Source organism: Motacilla alba, chromosome 4, assembly GCF_015832195.1.
Source record: "Motacilla alba alba isolate MOTALB_02 chromosome 4, Motacilla_alba_V1.0_pri, whole genome shotgun sequence".
Taxonomy (NCBI): Eukaryota; Metazoa; Chordata; class Aves; order Passeriformes; family Motacillidae; genus Motacilla; species Motacilla alba.
The window spans coordinates 13,069,470-13,084,034 of NC_052019.1; the positions used below are offsets into that span (position 1 = coordinate 13,069,470).

General features: G+C 36.9%; 1 protein-coding gene across 4 annotated transcripts in view; it reads right to left on the minus strand.

The window, feature by feature from the left end:
- The window catches only part of SLC2A9 (solute carrier family 2 member 9), a 99,616-nt gene that overhangs the window by 21,189 nt on the left and 63,862 nt on the right, over positions 1 to 14,565 (minus strand). For all 4 annotated transcript variants that reach the window (XM_038135664.1, XM_038135663.1, XM_038135661.1 and 1 more), the window contains 2 exons: positions 10,072 to 10,173; positions 7,489 to 7,564 (listed from right to left, as the gene is read on the minus strand). In XM_038135664.1, the coding sequence (XP_037991592.1) occupies positions 7,489 to 7,564; positions 10,072 to 10,173 (178 nt within the window). The remainder of the gene's footprint in view (positions 1 to 7,488; positions 7,565 to 10,071; positions 10,174 to 14,565) is intronic.

Sequence of the window (14,565 nt, forward strand, 5' to 3'; positions counted from 1 at the left end):
GTGCAGCCCACAGCTGTTAAAGGGCATTGGCACGGCAGGCTGTGATGAGGCTGCAGCTGGGAGGGCAAAACACCAATCCCAAGGACACCTGTTTTGGATGGATGGCACCCGGGAGCAAGGGAGTGTCACAAGGCAGGGGATGGGGCCAAGGGTCTCAGAAAATCTTCAGCTGGGACTGGTATGTACTGTCTGCAGGTTATTACAAATTTCTGAGCAGAATCATAGCTCACATTTGGAGTATTTAACTGATATTTATGCAGCATATTTTAATTTTGCTGTTGTTACCACAAAAGCCTTACAACTATCAACAAACCAAGCCTTTTCTTAAATACCTGGGAAAACTAAAGGTTATTTCTGCACAAATACTCTCCCTATCCAATGCAGGAACAACTTGGCATTAGCAAAGAATGACTATCTGCTGGGAAGACTGGAAATGCTTCTAGTTTATAGAATAAAAAATAATAAAATTGAAAATTAACCTCACCTTTCAAATCTACAACTTTTTAATGAAACATAGAGCAACATGGATTTATTTGTTTCTTTTTAACTGCATACATTTTTTTGGGACAGAGAGTGGTTTTTTTTTGCACTCAAGCAAGCTCAAAGTCTCTCAACGTGGACTGTCATAATGCCTCTGTGGGACGCCATGTGTGTTAGAAATTCTTACATCCCACTGTAAGTGGAGAAGCTAAAACATAATACAAAGCTTCTGTAAATGCCTACTTCAGGCAATAATACTGATGCTGCCTTTCATTGCAGTATGTATGTCTACATGTGTGCTATCACACCTTTGGTTGTTTCACATCCAGAAGCTGATTTTTATCTTCTTCTCTCATGACATTTCAGGCTGAACAAACCTCGTGACTTTCCAAGTGACCCTTTTAGGACAACAGCTCTGCTGTCAATACAGCTGCACACTGGCATTCAGAGTAAGAGCATGGACTCATTTAAACTTTAAATACCAAAGTATCTTTGATATGCCTCAGGACACAGCAATGATTTCCTCTGAGTTTCCTTTTGTTTACCTTGTAATGCCAATTTAAAATGGTATTCAATTGTATTCACCTGTGCTAGGGAAGACTTCATTCACCTTCCATAAGTCATGACAAATATTATAAAACTCTCAAAAAGAGACAAGCATAAGTGAAACATTTTTCTGGAATGGCTGGTTTGTTGATATTTCTCAGCTGTGTTTGAAAATGCAATTACTATAAAAAGTAACAATTGAAAAATGAAGATCTTGCTACCATAAAATTACTATTTTTTTTCAAATTCATCTGAATTTGAATTTTACTGATTTCTCTTTCCTGTAATCACAGTGTGACTGGAAACATACCACTGATCTGATTTTGTCATCCTTATGCATACTAAATAAAAACCTATTTTAAAAGCAGGAATTTAAGTAAAATCACAGACTCATGTTTGATCGCACTAAATTCAGCCTTTTCTGGGCTACACGGAACTTGTAGGACTTGTGTGGGGAAATACTACTTGTCCACAGAAATACTTACAGGATTCAAGACCAGAATAACTACTTCTGAGACATTACATAAGACTGTAAAGCCAAAATGCCTGAAGCCACTGTGTATGACTTAGCCAGACACTCCTGCTTTCTTCTCTCTAGTTTTTAAATCTTAGCTGATTTAAAAATAGCAGCTATTGACAGAAATGAAGTCAGGGACTGCATTTTGTTGCAGTGACCCACTAGAAAATCCCTCTGGCCACATGTGCATCTTTGCAGATACCAAGGGCTTTAGGCAGGTAGAAACAAGGTATGACTTCATACAGAGGATCAAGCATCTCACTTAGAGATAAATAAAGAACACAAGATTTGAAGATAAAGGAATCCAGGATCAAATTAGATCATCTGGTTCAAATGCAATCCTCAGTTATTTCAGGCACTATTTAATTCTCAACCTTCTCTGTGAGACACTCTGAAGTTATTCTGCATCTTTTAATGTATAAATCTATTTTCTGCACCTTCATGGTTTCTTCACCTTTGCAGCCCTTCTTTGCTAACTGCTGCCTGAGCAGTTTTGTGCTCCAACATTCAGCTCTAAGTCATCTCAAAAATGATGACATGATGCCTGACAACACAATGAGCATTTTTCACATTACAATATGGTGAGACAATGCATGCCAATATGATGTATTAGGTCTGTAAGAAAACATTTAAAAGAACGTGCATACAGAGTGTTCATATAAAGCAATTTTTCAAATTACTTAGATAAAATATAATCAGCTCTGTGGAAGTCTTCTATGTGATAGAGATATTATTCTTATATTTTTCCTTAGCTAACTGGCATTTTTCAGACATCCTTAAAAGCTCACCCTGTTCTGAGTTTCTAAGCCTCTTTTTCTCTCCAGGTCATGCAGGCATATATGTCCCATTCTTAGAAATGGGAAAAATGCAAAAGATTTCAACAAAATCACTAATATCAAACTTGGAGTGCCACCAAAATAATGCATATTTCTGGCAGAAAAATGGCTTGAGTTATCAAGATCAGGCAATTGATATAAAATCAACTCCTCAGATTTTTGGAGCTCCATGAGTGTTACTGTTTGTTGTAATAAAAGGTAGTTTTTCTTTTCTTTCCAAAGGACTCCAAGGAACTCTTTGAAGAAGGAGCATTGCCACATGCCTTCCTGTCCACATGTGTGGCTGATCTCCCTCTCAGATACAGTGGTCAAAGAGTGGGCATCACACTTGTGCCACACAAACACTTTTACAGATCTTACTGCCACAATTAGGGTCTGGGGTTATTTCTGTGTATTTCCAGTGGTGAAGTAAGTCCAGTGCTTCAGTGCACCATGTTTCCAGAGCCAGCAAATTTGCAGAGATTTGAAAGCAACAATATTTATTCAGTTTCTGAAAGACGGTGGTAAAAGAAGGTTGTTTCACAGCTAGGTATTTTATCAAAACAATACACCTCCTCCCACCTCCATCCATCCTTCCATTTAGTTAAAGACAGGCATCATGCCTAACCTCAGCCACCAAGGTTTCCTGTCCCTTCTCTGCAGCAGTGCCTTCTCCACTTACCAAAATTGGATAGAAAGGTGTTACACTTAAACAGAATACGCTTCTAAGGAAGAAATACCAAGAAATCACTTCATACAAAGATAATGCATGGAAATGCTTTATGCCAGGCTTCCGAGCCCTCAAGGTCTTGACTGCCTGTGTTACACTTATTTTCACTAGGAAGGTTATCTGGAATTTCATGGCAATGTTTCTGTAATCCCCAATCAATCAGCTGATCGTGTTTTTTCTCCACGTGTTCCACCATCTGGCACATCTTGACAGGTGGCAGAAAAGCCATTCTCTGGTTCAGAGGATGAACATATAATTGTTTTATGTGAGTTGGAAAAAAAACCAAAACCTGCAAGCCTCTCATCTGAAAATGCATGACAGACTCACTGACAAATGGGGTCAACATCCCTGAAGACAAATGAATGGAATACATTTCGTGTCAGTTTTTGGGTGTTCAGTTCTTTTTAAAAAAATATTTGGCTGATGGGTAAAAGGGAACAATCTGCAGCAGGTTTTCTAAAACTAAAATGCACAATTTTTCAATTTTCTCTGAAAAATCAAAAATCACTTGCTGGCACAGCAAGTGTTGTAAAAGTACAATGCGTGAATGGGGAGATCAAGAAAATAGCTAAAAATAATCAGAACCTTCTTTTTTTTTCTGTTTAAGTCAGATTTTATACCATCTTTCCTTAGAGAGATTGATTCTGCAGGCACAAATGAACATGAGTGTTCAGTCCATGAAGAGACATACACATAGGTTTAACTGAGAAAGTGGGAATAAATCTTAGTTTTCCCTTTTTATTAAATATTAACTAAGGCAAAGTTAAAGAAGGAAGACATTTCACATGTACCTAAACCTGTCTATCACTATCCAAATTTCCAAAAAACTGCACATTATTTACCCATTCTGTAAAGGCATTACAAATGAATGCATTTGCTCATGATGCATAACCCAAACAGCACAAATGCTCTCTGCAGATCCTGAAAATGTTCTTTTACGTTTTTCTTCGATTTGTTTTCTCAGCTGATTTGTTTTCTCAGTTGCAATTCCCTCATTTTTTTTTCTATTTTACTTTTTGCTGGGTGACAATTCTTCATTTGTATCCTATTCTTTGAAACAATTCTTTGAAATGTATCCTATATTTATTTCAGGTCCAGCAAATAACTTGTGTAAAATTAACCAAATAGGCACAATGAAGCAACTGTCTGGGACAGCAAGGCTCCCTAATCTATAGAACAATAAATATTTTTCTTTCAGATCAGACATTGACTGTATCAAGCATAAGGGCCCCTTTAATTTTAAGAAAGTGAAAGCTTTCTGATGTTTGTCTTTTGACAAAAATTATGAGGTACCAAACCACACACATGCCTGAATATACCTGTTGCTAGCATTACTATTTCAGTCCTCAAAACTATCTGCAAGCTGAAAAGCTGAGTTCAGAAAAATGAAACCAGTGAACACCCTCCACAGTTGATAATAACAGCTGATCCTCACTGTAAAGGAGCAGATGGGACTCATGCATCTGTTATCAGAAAATGGTGTACACAACATCTAAGCTATCAAGAAGGTATTAGATGGTCTAACAAGAGAGAAAATATCGTACATTTAAAGGCAATTTTATGCTCTAGAAAGTTAAAGCAGTATTTTTATAAATTCAATTCCTCATGTTATTTGTTATCTTTAGATGGGATAATTTTTCAAAGTACCAATGCTCAATGAACATAAACTGAATTCGTCCTAGCTTAAGATTTGTACCTATGGAATCATTACAAATTGTTTTTGTAGTGTAACTATAGGAGGAATTAATATACTGAGGATTAATTGACAATTGTCCCTGTTTAACCACTACAAATGAATGGCAAGACTTCTACAAAAGTCTAGAAGTATAAAAAAAATGCAGCTTTATAATAAAGAATATATCTTGTTTTTCTTGGGGAAAACCCCTTTTACTACCAGAAAGGTGGGAAAGTTATTCTTGAACTTCAATCTTTTCTCATTAAACCATCAGAGTGCTACAAAAGAACACCAAAATGTGAAACTTTCCTTCTAAAGGGGTGTCATAAAATATCACTGAGAAGGTGGCAATAAGAAATAGCTGATCATTCCAGAAAAATCTGTATTGATAAGGTAAAAGTTTACAAGATCACAAAAAAGTCGAAAAGGAGGAGGAGGATCAGTTGCTCTGTTGCTGCAAGACCTAGAGGGTATCACACAAAAACTAACAAAGGATGTATCCATGAAAAGTGGTAGACACATAGTTTTCCTTGCCAAAGAATACTAAAATTCTGCTGTTTCAGCAGAGATTTAACAAATCCATGGGAGACTGTGAAAGTGTTAGAACTATGCCTCAGAAAAACCCTAAGCTGGAAAAAAAGGTGCATTGGTTCTCTAAAAATGTCTCACCTACTTGCCCTGTTTGTATTTTGCGCTGGACACTTCCCTACAACCACTGCAATGGAGAAAAACAGAAGTACCAACTCTTCAGTTTTGATCTTTGTGTAGTAAGTAAGGACTCTGTATCCTTGGTAGCCTGCTTGACTGCCTAGAATCAAAAAGCTTTTCCTTACAGTCTCTCTGCATCTTTCTTGTTTTAACACCTGCATTCTGCCTCTTGAGCACCTCACCAACAGGTGAGTGGTTTTGCCATTGCAGAACCCTTCTCATAGGCAGTGGCACTGCTCTTTGGTCCCCAAAGCTGTCTCTTCTCAGGCTGGACAAGTCCAGTTCACCCAGTCCCTTCTCACAGGTCTCCTGATGCTGACATGGTGACTCTGCAATGGACTTGTCACAGGCTATTGATGTCTTTCCTCTACAAGGAAAGGGGGACAAAACTTGACACAGTAATTGCGCTCAATTATTGAGTTGTGCCTTGTGATGCAAAAAACAGTGGATGCAAAGTGGACTTCTCGGTAATAATTTCTTTGTTAATATATATATATATATATATATATATATATATATATATATATGCTCTCTTCTCATTCAATCATCTTAAAACATTGCTAATAATGGAAGTTGCCCAGCTAAAAGGCAGTAAAGTAGTTCAGATCTATTAAGCTCTTCTAAGGAGAACAGAGAAGTTTCATTGAAGATAAATCAGCCTCCATCAAAGTCAGCTAAAATATTGCGATTGATTTGCAGAGATATCAGAATATGATTCTTCCTGGCTTCTTCTCAACAGCTGAATAGTCAATTACCAAGATTTTCATTAAAAGCAATTCAGTGTTAAGTGCTACCCAGATATTCCCACTATTGTCAGATATGACATGTTGGAACACACAGAGGAAAGGTGGAGAGGACAACTAAGCAGCTACTGGTACACTGTTAATGTTCTTTGGCTTTAATAGCACTGAGCACAGTAAAAAACAACAGAAGCTTTAATTTTAATGGATTTCTGTAGAAAGCAAGCAAGCAATTCCAGCTGTTTGTCCTGGATGTACCTGGAGACACTTTGTTCCAAAGAGATTGTGAAGTGCAACACAAATCATGAATAACATCAGTAAAGAGAAAGAAGGTAAATGAAGAACTCTAGAACCCATTTTGAAGAATGGTGAGGTGAAGAAGAAAAGCAGAGGGTTAATCTTAATATGCTGGAAATACAACATGTAAGAACAGCTTGATTTGGAGGTTCTAAAAATTGGTGGAACATATCTGTAGTAGGGAAAAAACTTCAGTTTGTTTCAACCAAGATTTAAAAAAACCTCCAATGGTAGATTCTGCAAGTAGCTGCACTTAAACTCCCTGAGCCACATAAAACACCAGAAGGAAAGTTTTAAAGGAGTTTCAAGTCAACGTTTTACATTCCTAAGGTATTTAAAATTCAAGAAAAGTTCTATTCCACAGAAGTCTTTAACATCCACCCCCCAGATCTCAGTCTAAGAAACATATGTCAGCAGTACAGTGACTTAGCTGAAGTCACTTTTATCCAGGACTTAGCTGAACCTGATATTTGTCCTTACAGAAGGACAAAGGGGTTGCTTTTTTTTGGTTTGTTTTTTAGTATTTTCACAGTATTTTGCACAGAAATTAGTGACAAACTCTTTTCCCAGAAACAAGGGTAAAAGAAATATCTTGGTCTCCTCCCCATTTTTCTCTAAAGCAGCATATTTTTTTTCTCGTTTTCAAAAGAGGATCGATGGAATTACAGCAGTATTTCATTAGAGTCACATCAAACATCAGCAACTCTTCCCCAAATAAACCACAATCAATCAATTAGACCACTTCAGTGGTGAGGATGTATAAACAGCTGATTAATGTTTAATGTCAAACTCCTTACAAAGAAAAAGAGGCAATAAATCGTGCATAAAAACCCTCCAAAAGCTCAAGGGAACAAAAGTCTTACTTTCTGGTTTACTGCCAAGGTGAAGTTCTGTATAACTGATTTGCTAGCATAATGCCAGTGCAAAAATACCTGTCCTGAGATGTACAAAGAAATATGAAAAAATAGGTATAGACATACCTGGTCCAATGCAGAATGATGCAATGATTGCAAGGATACAAAATATACTGAGGTAAGGGAGCCAATGCACAGTGTTCTGGGTGGATAAAAGACATTAATTTTAGACATATTGTACATATCACAAATATTTTTTTAAAAACTTGCAGTCTTTATCCATGAGTCTTGATCTATTTCAGAATTTAGTCTGGGGTTACTTTAGAAAATCAAAGCATTTCTGTAGCACGCAGCATTTTGTCTTCTTAGATTATTTGTGTTTAAAGGCCTTGGTCTGTGAAATCCCTGTAGAGAAACACTAGACAAGCTACGTACCACAGAGTCAGAACTCTAAAAAATCACAACTTCTTGTGTTAAAGCTCAAGCCAACCTGAAACACTGAACACATTCAGCACCTCCATCCACCTTAGGTATTTCTGTCATGTTTAAAAAGAGCATCTAGGATGGCCCACAGAGCTTCACAATTCATAGTCAAGGGCTTGGCTGAAGACTATGCATGACAGGCTGACATTTGGCAGGACAATCAGGGATCTGAACCTTGGCAAAGCATGGGAAAGCCACAGTCCAGGGCTTTTCAGCTATAATCTGATTTTGCAGACAAGGAAGGCCATATATGCTATCTTTCCTCTATTTCTAAGTAGATTTTTCTCTACTGAGACCTCTAAATATCAAGAACTTGAAATACAAAGAGCAATTCCTGTGGAGCTTGCAAGACACTCTTTCTTAATCATGTATGTGAATGTTTGATTCTAATACTAATAGATGAGGAAAAAAGCATGCATACCCATTTCTTTCTCTCTCCAACAGGTGGAGTTTTACTGCAACAAAGTGTGAATCATATTTTTATTATAATTTTGTTATTTTTGAAAAGTTTAACATGCATGTAAGTGTACTATCATCACCTTGAGTGGCACTGTAAAAATATCCTTGCTAAAGGAAGTAACTATTTTTTCAGTGTTAAGGAAAGGCCCCCATTTTTGATGTTTTTTTCTCTTCTAGTCTGGGTTATTTCCTTAGTTGTGTGGAAACCATGGTCTCCTGGACATTAACATTAACCAAAAGGGTTGTAGATCTATCAAAATTACACAGTCTAGAGGTCTTGTCTGGAAGCAAATCTAAGGTCTCTGAGAAAGGGAAGGTGCAACTATGGAGCAGATATAAATTTCTCTTAGGTTAAGCCTCTTTGTACCGTGATCCTTTGTTCAAAGCAAATCTCTAATACTTTACAGTTTGAGACCCTTTTGAAAGGAGGTAAAACTGAAAGGCATTCAGACTTCAGAGATTTTAAGTAGCTGAAGGTCCTCACACCCCCACCTCGGCTTTAAAAGATCTGGAAGCGAATTTTTCACTCTGCATACAAAATATGCAATAACATCTCCCTTCAGGAGAGCTGTCTTGCACCTGTCCTGGCAGGTGGGTGAAGTAAAGCTTCATTGTGATGTACATACAGGTAAATCAAATAAAACTGCAGTGGTGTGCCTCAGACCTGCCAGTCAACCTGACCTACTGACTCCCTTCAAACAAGAAACAAGATTTGGAAGTCAGATTAATGGCACCACACAGGAATCAAAACCAGTAGGAAAACACTTTGATGAAACCATCCAAACCTATGTCATTGCAAATCTCAGTTTTACTCCCTAAAGTCCTCAGGAATATAAAACCCCCACATTATGACATAGATGGAAGCTAAACAAGAAAAATTATACAGGGCCAGAGTTTAAACTGGTTTAATAAATAAAATATGATCATTTGAAACATCTGGGAATTGAGTGCTAATAACATCTGGTAACTTAGAACCATATAATCATAGAAAGATATTGATTGAAAGAGACCTTTAAAACTCATCTAGTTTCAATCCCCCTGCAATGACCAGAGACACCTTCAACCAAGTCAGTTTATTTAGGGCCTGTCCAACCTAGTCATGAATGTTTCCAGAGATGGGGCATCAACCATTTCTCTGGACAGCCTGTTCCAACACTTCACCACCCTCATTGCAAAACACTTCTTCCTAATACCTAATCTAAATTGACCCTGGTCAGTTTAAAATTATCGCCTCTTGTCCTATCACAAAAAGCCCTGCTAAAAAGTGTGTTCCCATCTTTCTTTTAAGGCCAAATGTTCTCCAAAGGATAAGTCTTTATATTGCCTACACAAATATCAGAAAATTAACTTGAAAGAAACATCAAATGTGGAAATTTTTCACTAAAAAATTTCCAAATGTAGAATAGGAATGACATATAAAGCACGAAAGAAATTTCAGAGAGAGTGAATTACAAAGATAAACCCACAGAATATGGGTAAATGGTTTATTTAGCTATGGGTAAAACTGTCTCCATAATAGTTCATCATGTGCATAAATCTTTGAATTAAGGAGTCTCAATGTGAGAATGTGAGAAAGTCCTTATAGCTTTTTTAATGCAAAAGCTTTGGAGTAAACAGATTCATAAATTAGTATGAGAGACCTTTCCCTCCTCATGCCAAACTAATTAAAAGGATTGGCTCATGCAGGAATGTTGAGACAAACCAGTGTCAAGCATGTTTAAAATAGGTAAAAGAGAGAGTGAAAGTCCATGGTGACCCTGGTGTTACCTGTAAAGTCAGGGAGACAGTGAGTACAGCGAAGAAGACGATCATCAGCCCAAAGCCTCCGATGAGGAGAGGCCTGCGCCCCAGCCGTTCAATAACTAAGCCCTGGAAAACAAAAGGTGGCATTTGACCTTCTTGAAAAAACACTGAAAAACTCAGATCATGAAATATGTTCTCCAAGTAAATATGAAGACCAAAACTCAACCATAAATTGATTTTACACTGTTATTAAGCTATGACATTCATAATTGTGCTCACAATTATATTTACAACATTTAATGTGTTTGAAAGAACAAGTCAGTATGGTATCCTTATCTAAGACCACTGAAAAAATTGTTCCTTGTTTGAATGACTTACAAATATGCACTAAATTTCTACGACAATGTTCTTACAATTCTGTATTTAAATATCACTATGTTGAAGAGAATTATAGTCTATTGCTTTTGCATTTTGACTGTTTCCTAATTTCAACATCTCTCTGAATTTAAGCTTAAGACATTTAAAATTTGAGATTTAAACCTTTTTAGCATAAATTACATCTTAATTAAACAAAAAAAAATTAAATTTATTTTTTCCATCAAATATAGAATAAGCATTTAGTTTTCATTTTGGATAATTAGTATAATTAGAACATCCAAGCAAAAGAAATCCATGCAGCAGAAAATTTTGCTCAGACAAATGATTTTAACACTGATACTTGTGCTGTTGCACTCATTTTGAATTTATATTTAACATCTGAATATAAATCACAAAATCTGAATACTTATCTGCTAGAGAAAAACACAATGAAAAATTTCTTTAAAAGCTGTAACTTGAAACTCTGCTAGTCTGACTCATTAAAATAGGCTAATACATATTTTGTCATTACAGCTGATGTACTTTTCATGTTGGTAACTACTAAAATTACTAATTACACTTGGCTTTCTTATAAGAAAAATAAGAGGATTTTATGAAGATTAAAATGTACCACTTCAAATAAGTTGAAGGCAGAATCACAAAATTGTTTGCCGTATCATTATTGACTGGCAACTGAATGCCATCTTCTGCACATCCTTTGAGGAAAAAATAAAATGGGCAACTAAAATGAAATCTGGAGTAATACTCTTAATTTTGTGAAACAACACACATCACTCCACTGTGAGCATCTAGAAGAAATGTGTTAATGCAAAGTACAGAGACACCCACAGACGAAATGCCTCGAGAGGCAAGTGCCTCCCTCACTCTGGAGTTCACCAGTGGATTTTAGGGTAGGCTTGTCTGTGCTAAACTCATGTTGATGTTGCACCCTGAGCTGAACTCCTCCACCAGAGATATGCTCTGTGGTGCTGCAGATCACTGAAAGCAGCTCTGTGGCAAGATTTTTCATTATTTGTTTATTTAAATGGTGAAATATACTAATTTGGACAATTTGCATGTCTCCCATAACAGAATTATGGAATTTTAAAAAGACCTGCACTGATATTAATAAGATCTTATGAGGTCCAAATGTTTCAAAACTGCAACTGCTTCACTGTCAAAACCTCTACTAGATGGCAGTCATATCTCATTATGATTGATAAATCCGTCTTGCAAGCACGCAAGGCCACGCAGACACTGAACCAAGAGACAACTTTAATGGCTTTGAGGGCTAAGAAGTTATTTGATAGGTCTGTAAGACCCATTTTCTGCAATTTCTGCAAGAGACTTCTGCAACAGATGTTTAACATGTAATTTGGAGTGGATTATATGTTCAGCAATATATGTTGCACATGTAATTTGACATGCTGTGTAATTTCTCTTATTTTTTTCAATGGTGGATTGATGGTCATGATCAAGCCATCTTGGTGTTACACAGCTGGGAGGTTTTGTATTAAAACAGGGTCAGGGATGATGCTTCTCTTAGAGGGAAAAAGTTCATAGATGCCTCTTATAAAAAAACATGGGAAAAATGTGATATATAGTTTTCACTTGTAAAACTCAAAGCAAAAAAATTCCAGCAAGGAAAGACAGTTTGGACTTGGTTTTTCATAACAGCAAGCTTTCCTGGTGAATGCAATGCTGGTTTTGAGGTTGTAAACAGACAACAACTTAATTTTTTGGTTATGATTATACAAATCCAAAACTTGTTCACTTGCAAAACCCACTAAGATGCTTATGACTCATAAGAAGTGGAAGATGATTCACCAGTTTCCAAGTATTTATAGTTCTGAATGCTCCACTGCTATGTACTGGTAACTGTTACCTATTGAAGATCTATAACAAATCAAAATATAATGTACAGTAGAATAAATGAAATAACAAGAAATCCAGTGCATGCTCAAGTACAGACAACAGAAGAACATTAGAACTGTTTTCTGTGATAACACCTGAGTTATGTGCCAGGCTGTGTAGGCTGATACTTGTTTCTGTGTGATCATAAACATGCATTTGTAGAAACCTATACCCAGCCATGACGGTTATCACAGCTGAAATTACTGAAAATGTGTAAAAAATATTGCAACCAAAATTCTCAAAACACAAATGTTTTGTGGTAAAAAGACAACCGATCTACAAACTACATCAACAGCTCACACAACTTCTGTCTGTCAGGAAACACTTGTGAATAAAGTTAGAGAAGCAAATGTCAACCTTTTCACTTGAGTCAGCTGCAGATATCAGGGCTGACATAATGAAAGCAGAGTGCATTAAAATAGATCAGACAAGCTTCCTTGGATAAAATGAATGTGCAAGCAAGTCCTGCAGTCCAAATAGGAGGTCATTGCATACTATTCCCTTCTTATATCCTGGCCTTCCTTGTTGTCTCAGCTCTGTGGAGAAGTTTGCTCTATAAAACACTTTCTTTCTCATGTGTTTTGGATAAAGGTCTGAGTAAGACTCTGTGACTAGACTCAGACTTAACATGGCAAGTTAACACTGTGTTATTTCCACTTTAAATATCAGGATTAAAATGATATTTAAATGATAACCTCATTTATATCACTCTATGACACAATGTGTAGTATCTTGTACCCAGGAAAAGGAGAGGAACACCAGACTCAGAATTGTAAATTGGGGTTTTTGATTCATAATTTGATATATATTCATTAGTCTACTGTATGAATTATTCATTTTAAAACAAAAAAGGGGCTATTGTATTGAAGTACCTAAACTGGAATTTAGAGGCCTAGCATCAACTTTGACCATATAAGTACAAACCTTAAATAAATGTCTGTCTGCAAGGTTCTCACATCAATTTGCCTGTACGTGTATTAAAGCCACAACAGGATCTTATACAACTTCTGCAGGTACCTCTCCAAAGATTTCTCAGTAAAGCATGGAATTGATTGCTACATTTCTAAGCTCAGACTGAAGTATTTTGCAGTAAGGCATCCTTAATCAGCTTCACTTGGGTGTGTAATTTTCTATTGACTAAAGATGCTCTCCATACTCGATACCTGCCAAGACCAGCATGGCCAGGACATAGCCCATGCAAGAACTCTTAGCCAGCCACTTTTGCCTCAGCAGCACAAATCCACTCATTTCCTTATTCCTATTCTATCCCTCCAGTAAACTGCAGATATTTCTGAAGCAAAGCTCCTTCTAGTGATGATTCAGTTGTTAAAATGTAAGGCTATCGAGTTTATGCTATAAAAGCCAGACTAGATCTCAACCTTGATCTGTAACAACTTATTGTGGCTGATGCTTTATTTTCTAATGATGGTATTTGAATGCCCTGATGCAGATCATCCTGAATAGATTGAGAAAATAATTACTCAAACCCAATGCATTTAACCCTCAGCAGCAGGAGATACATCTTTAAAACTTTCAATTTCTGAATATATCTTACAAAAGAATTTATACTACCCAAATGCAGCCTTTAACCATGCACACCTTGGGTCTTAGGAGTGGTGTTGTAAGGCAGACCTTCAGGATGAGAGGTTTTCTTCTGGAAGGCACTACACAATTACTTCAACACATGCAGTCCTCATCTATTCAAAAGTCCACGTGTATTAAAACAATTAAAAAAGAATAATGTCTTTACCTAAAAGCAATCCTGTTGATCACTTGCAGGCTAAGGCAGTGTGCATTAGCACAGTCTCTCTCTGCAGTCCACCCTGCAGAGAAAATATGTCCAGATGCTTCTGACCTTTGACAAACACCATGATCTGAGACCCTGCTTGCCCAATCTCTTTTCTACTGCTGTCTCTATCTGGGCTACTGCAGACCAAAATAGCACCTTCAAATTCTGGTAATCCTTGAGCAACAGCTTGTTTTCCCCCTGGTGAGGGGAGAAACAGGGGGAAATGCCATGTTTGCCCCATTCTTGCTCTCTCTACTTACATCCTACTGGGAATTACGGGTATGTGAAGGCTGATTCTGACTTAGTGTGAACAATGTCACATGGGACTGCATTAAAAGTCCTACTAAAACTCCGATTCTAACAGAACTTCCCAGGAACCCTTGAGATTCTACTATTTGTCACCTCATTTTTTTCACTTGCTAAGACTGGATGTTACTTGAACAAATCTCTCTTCTGAC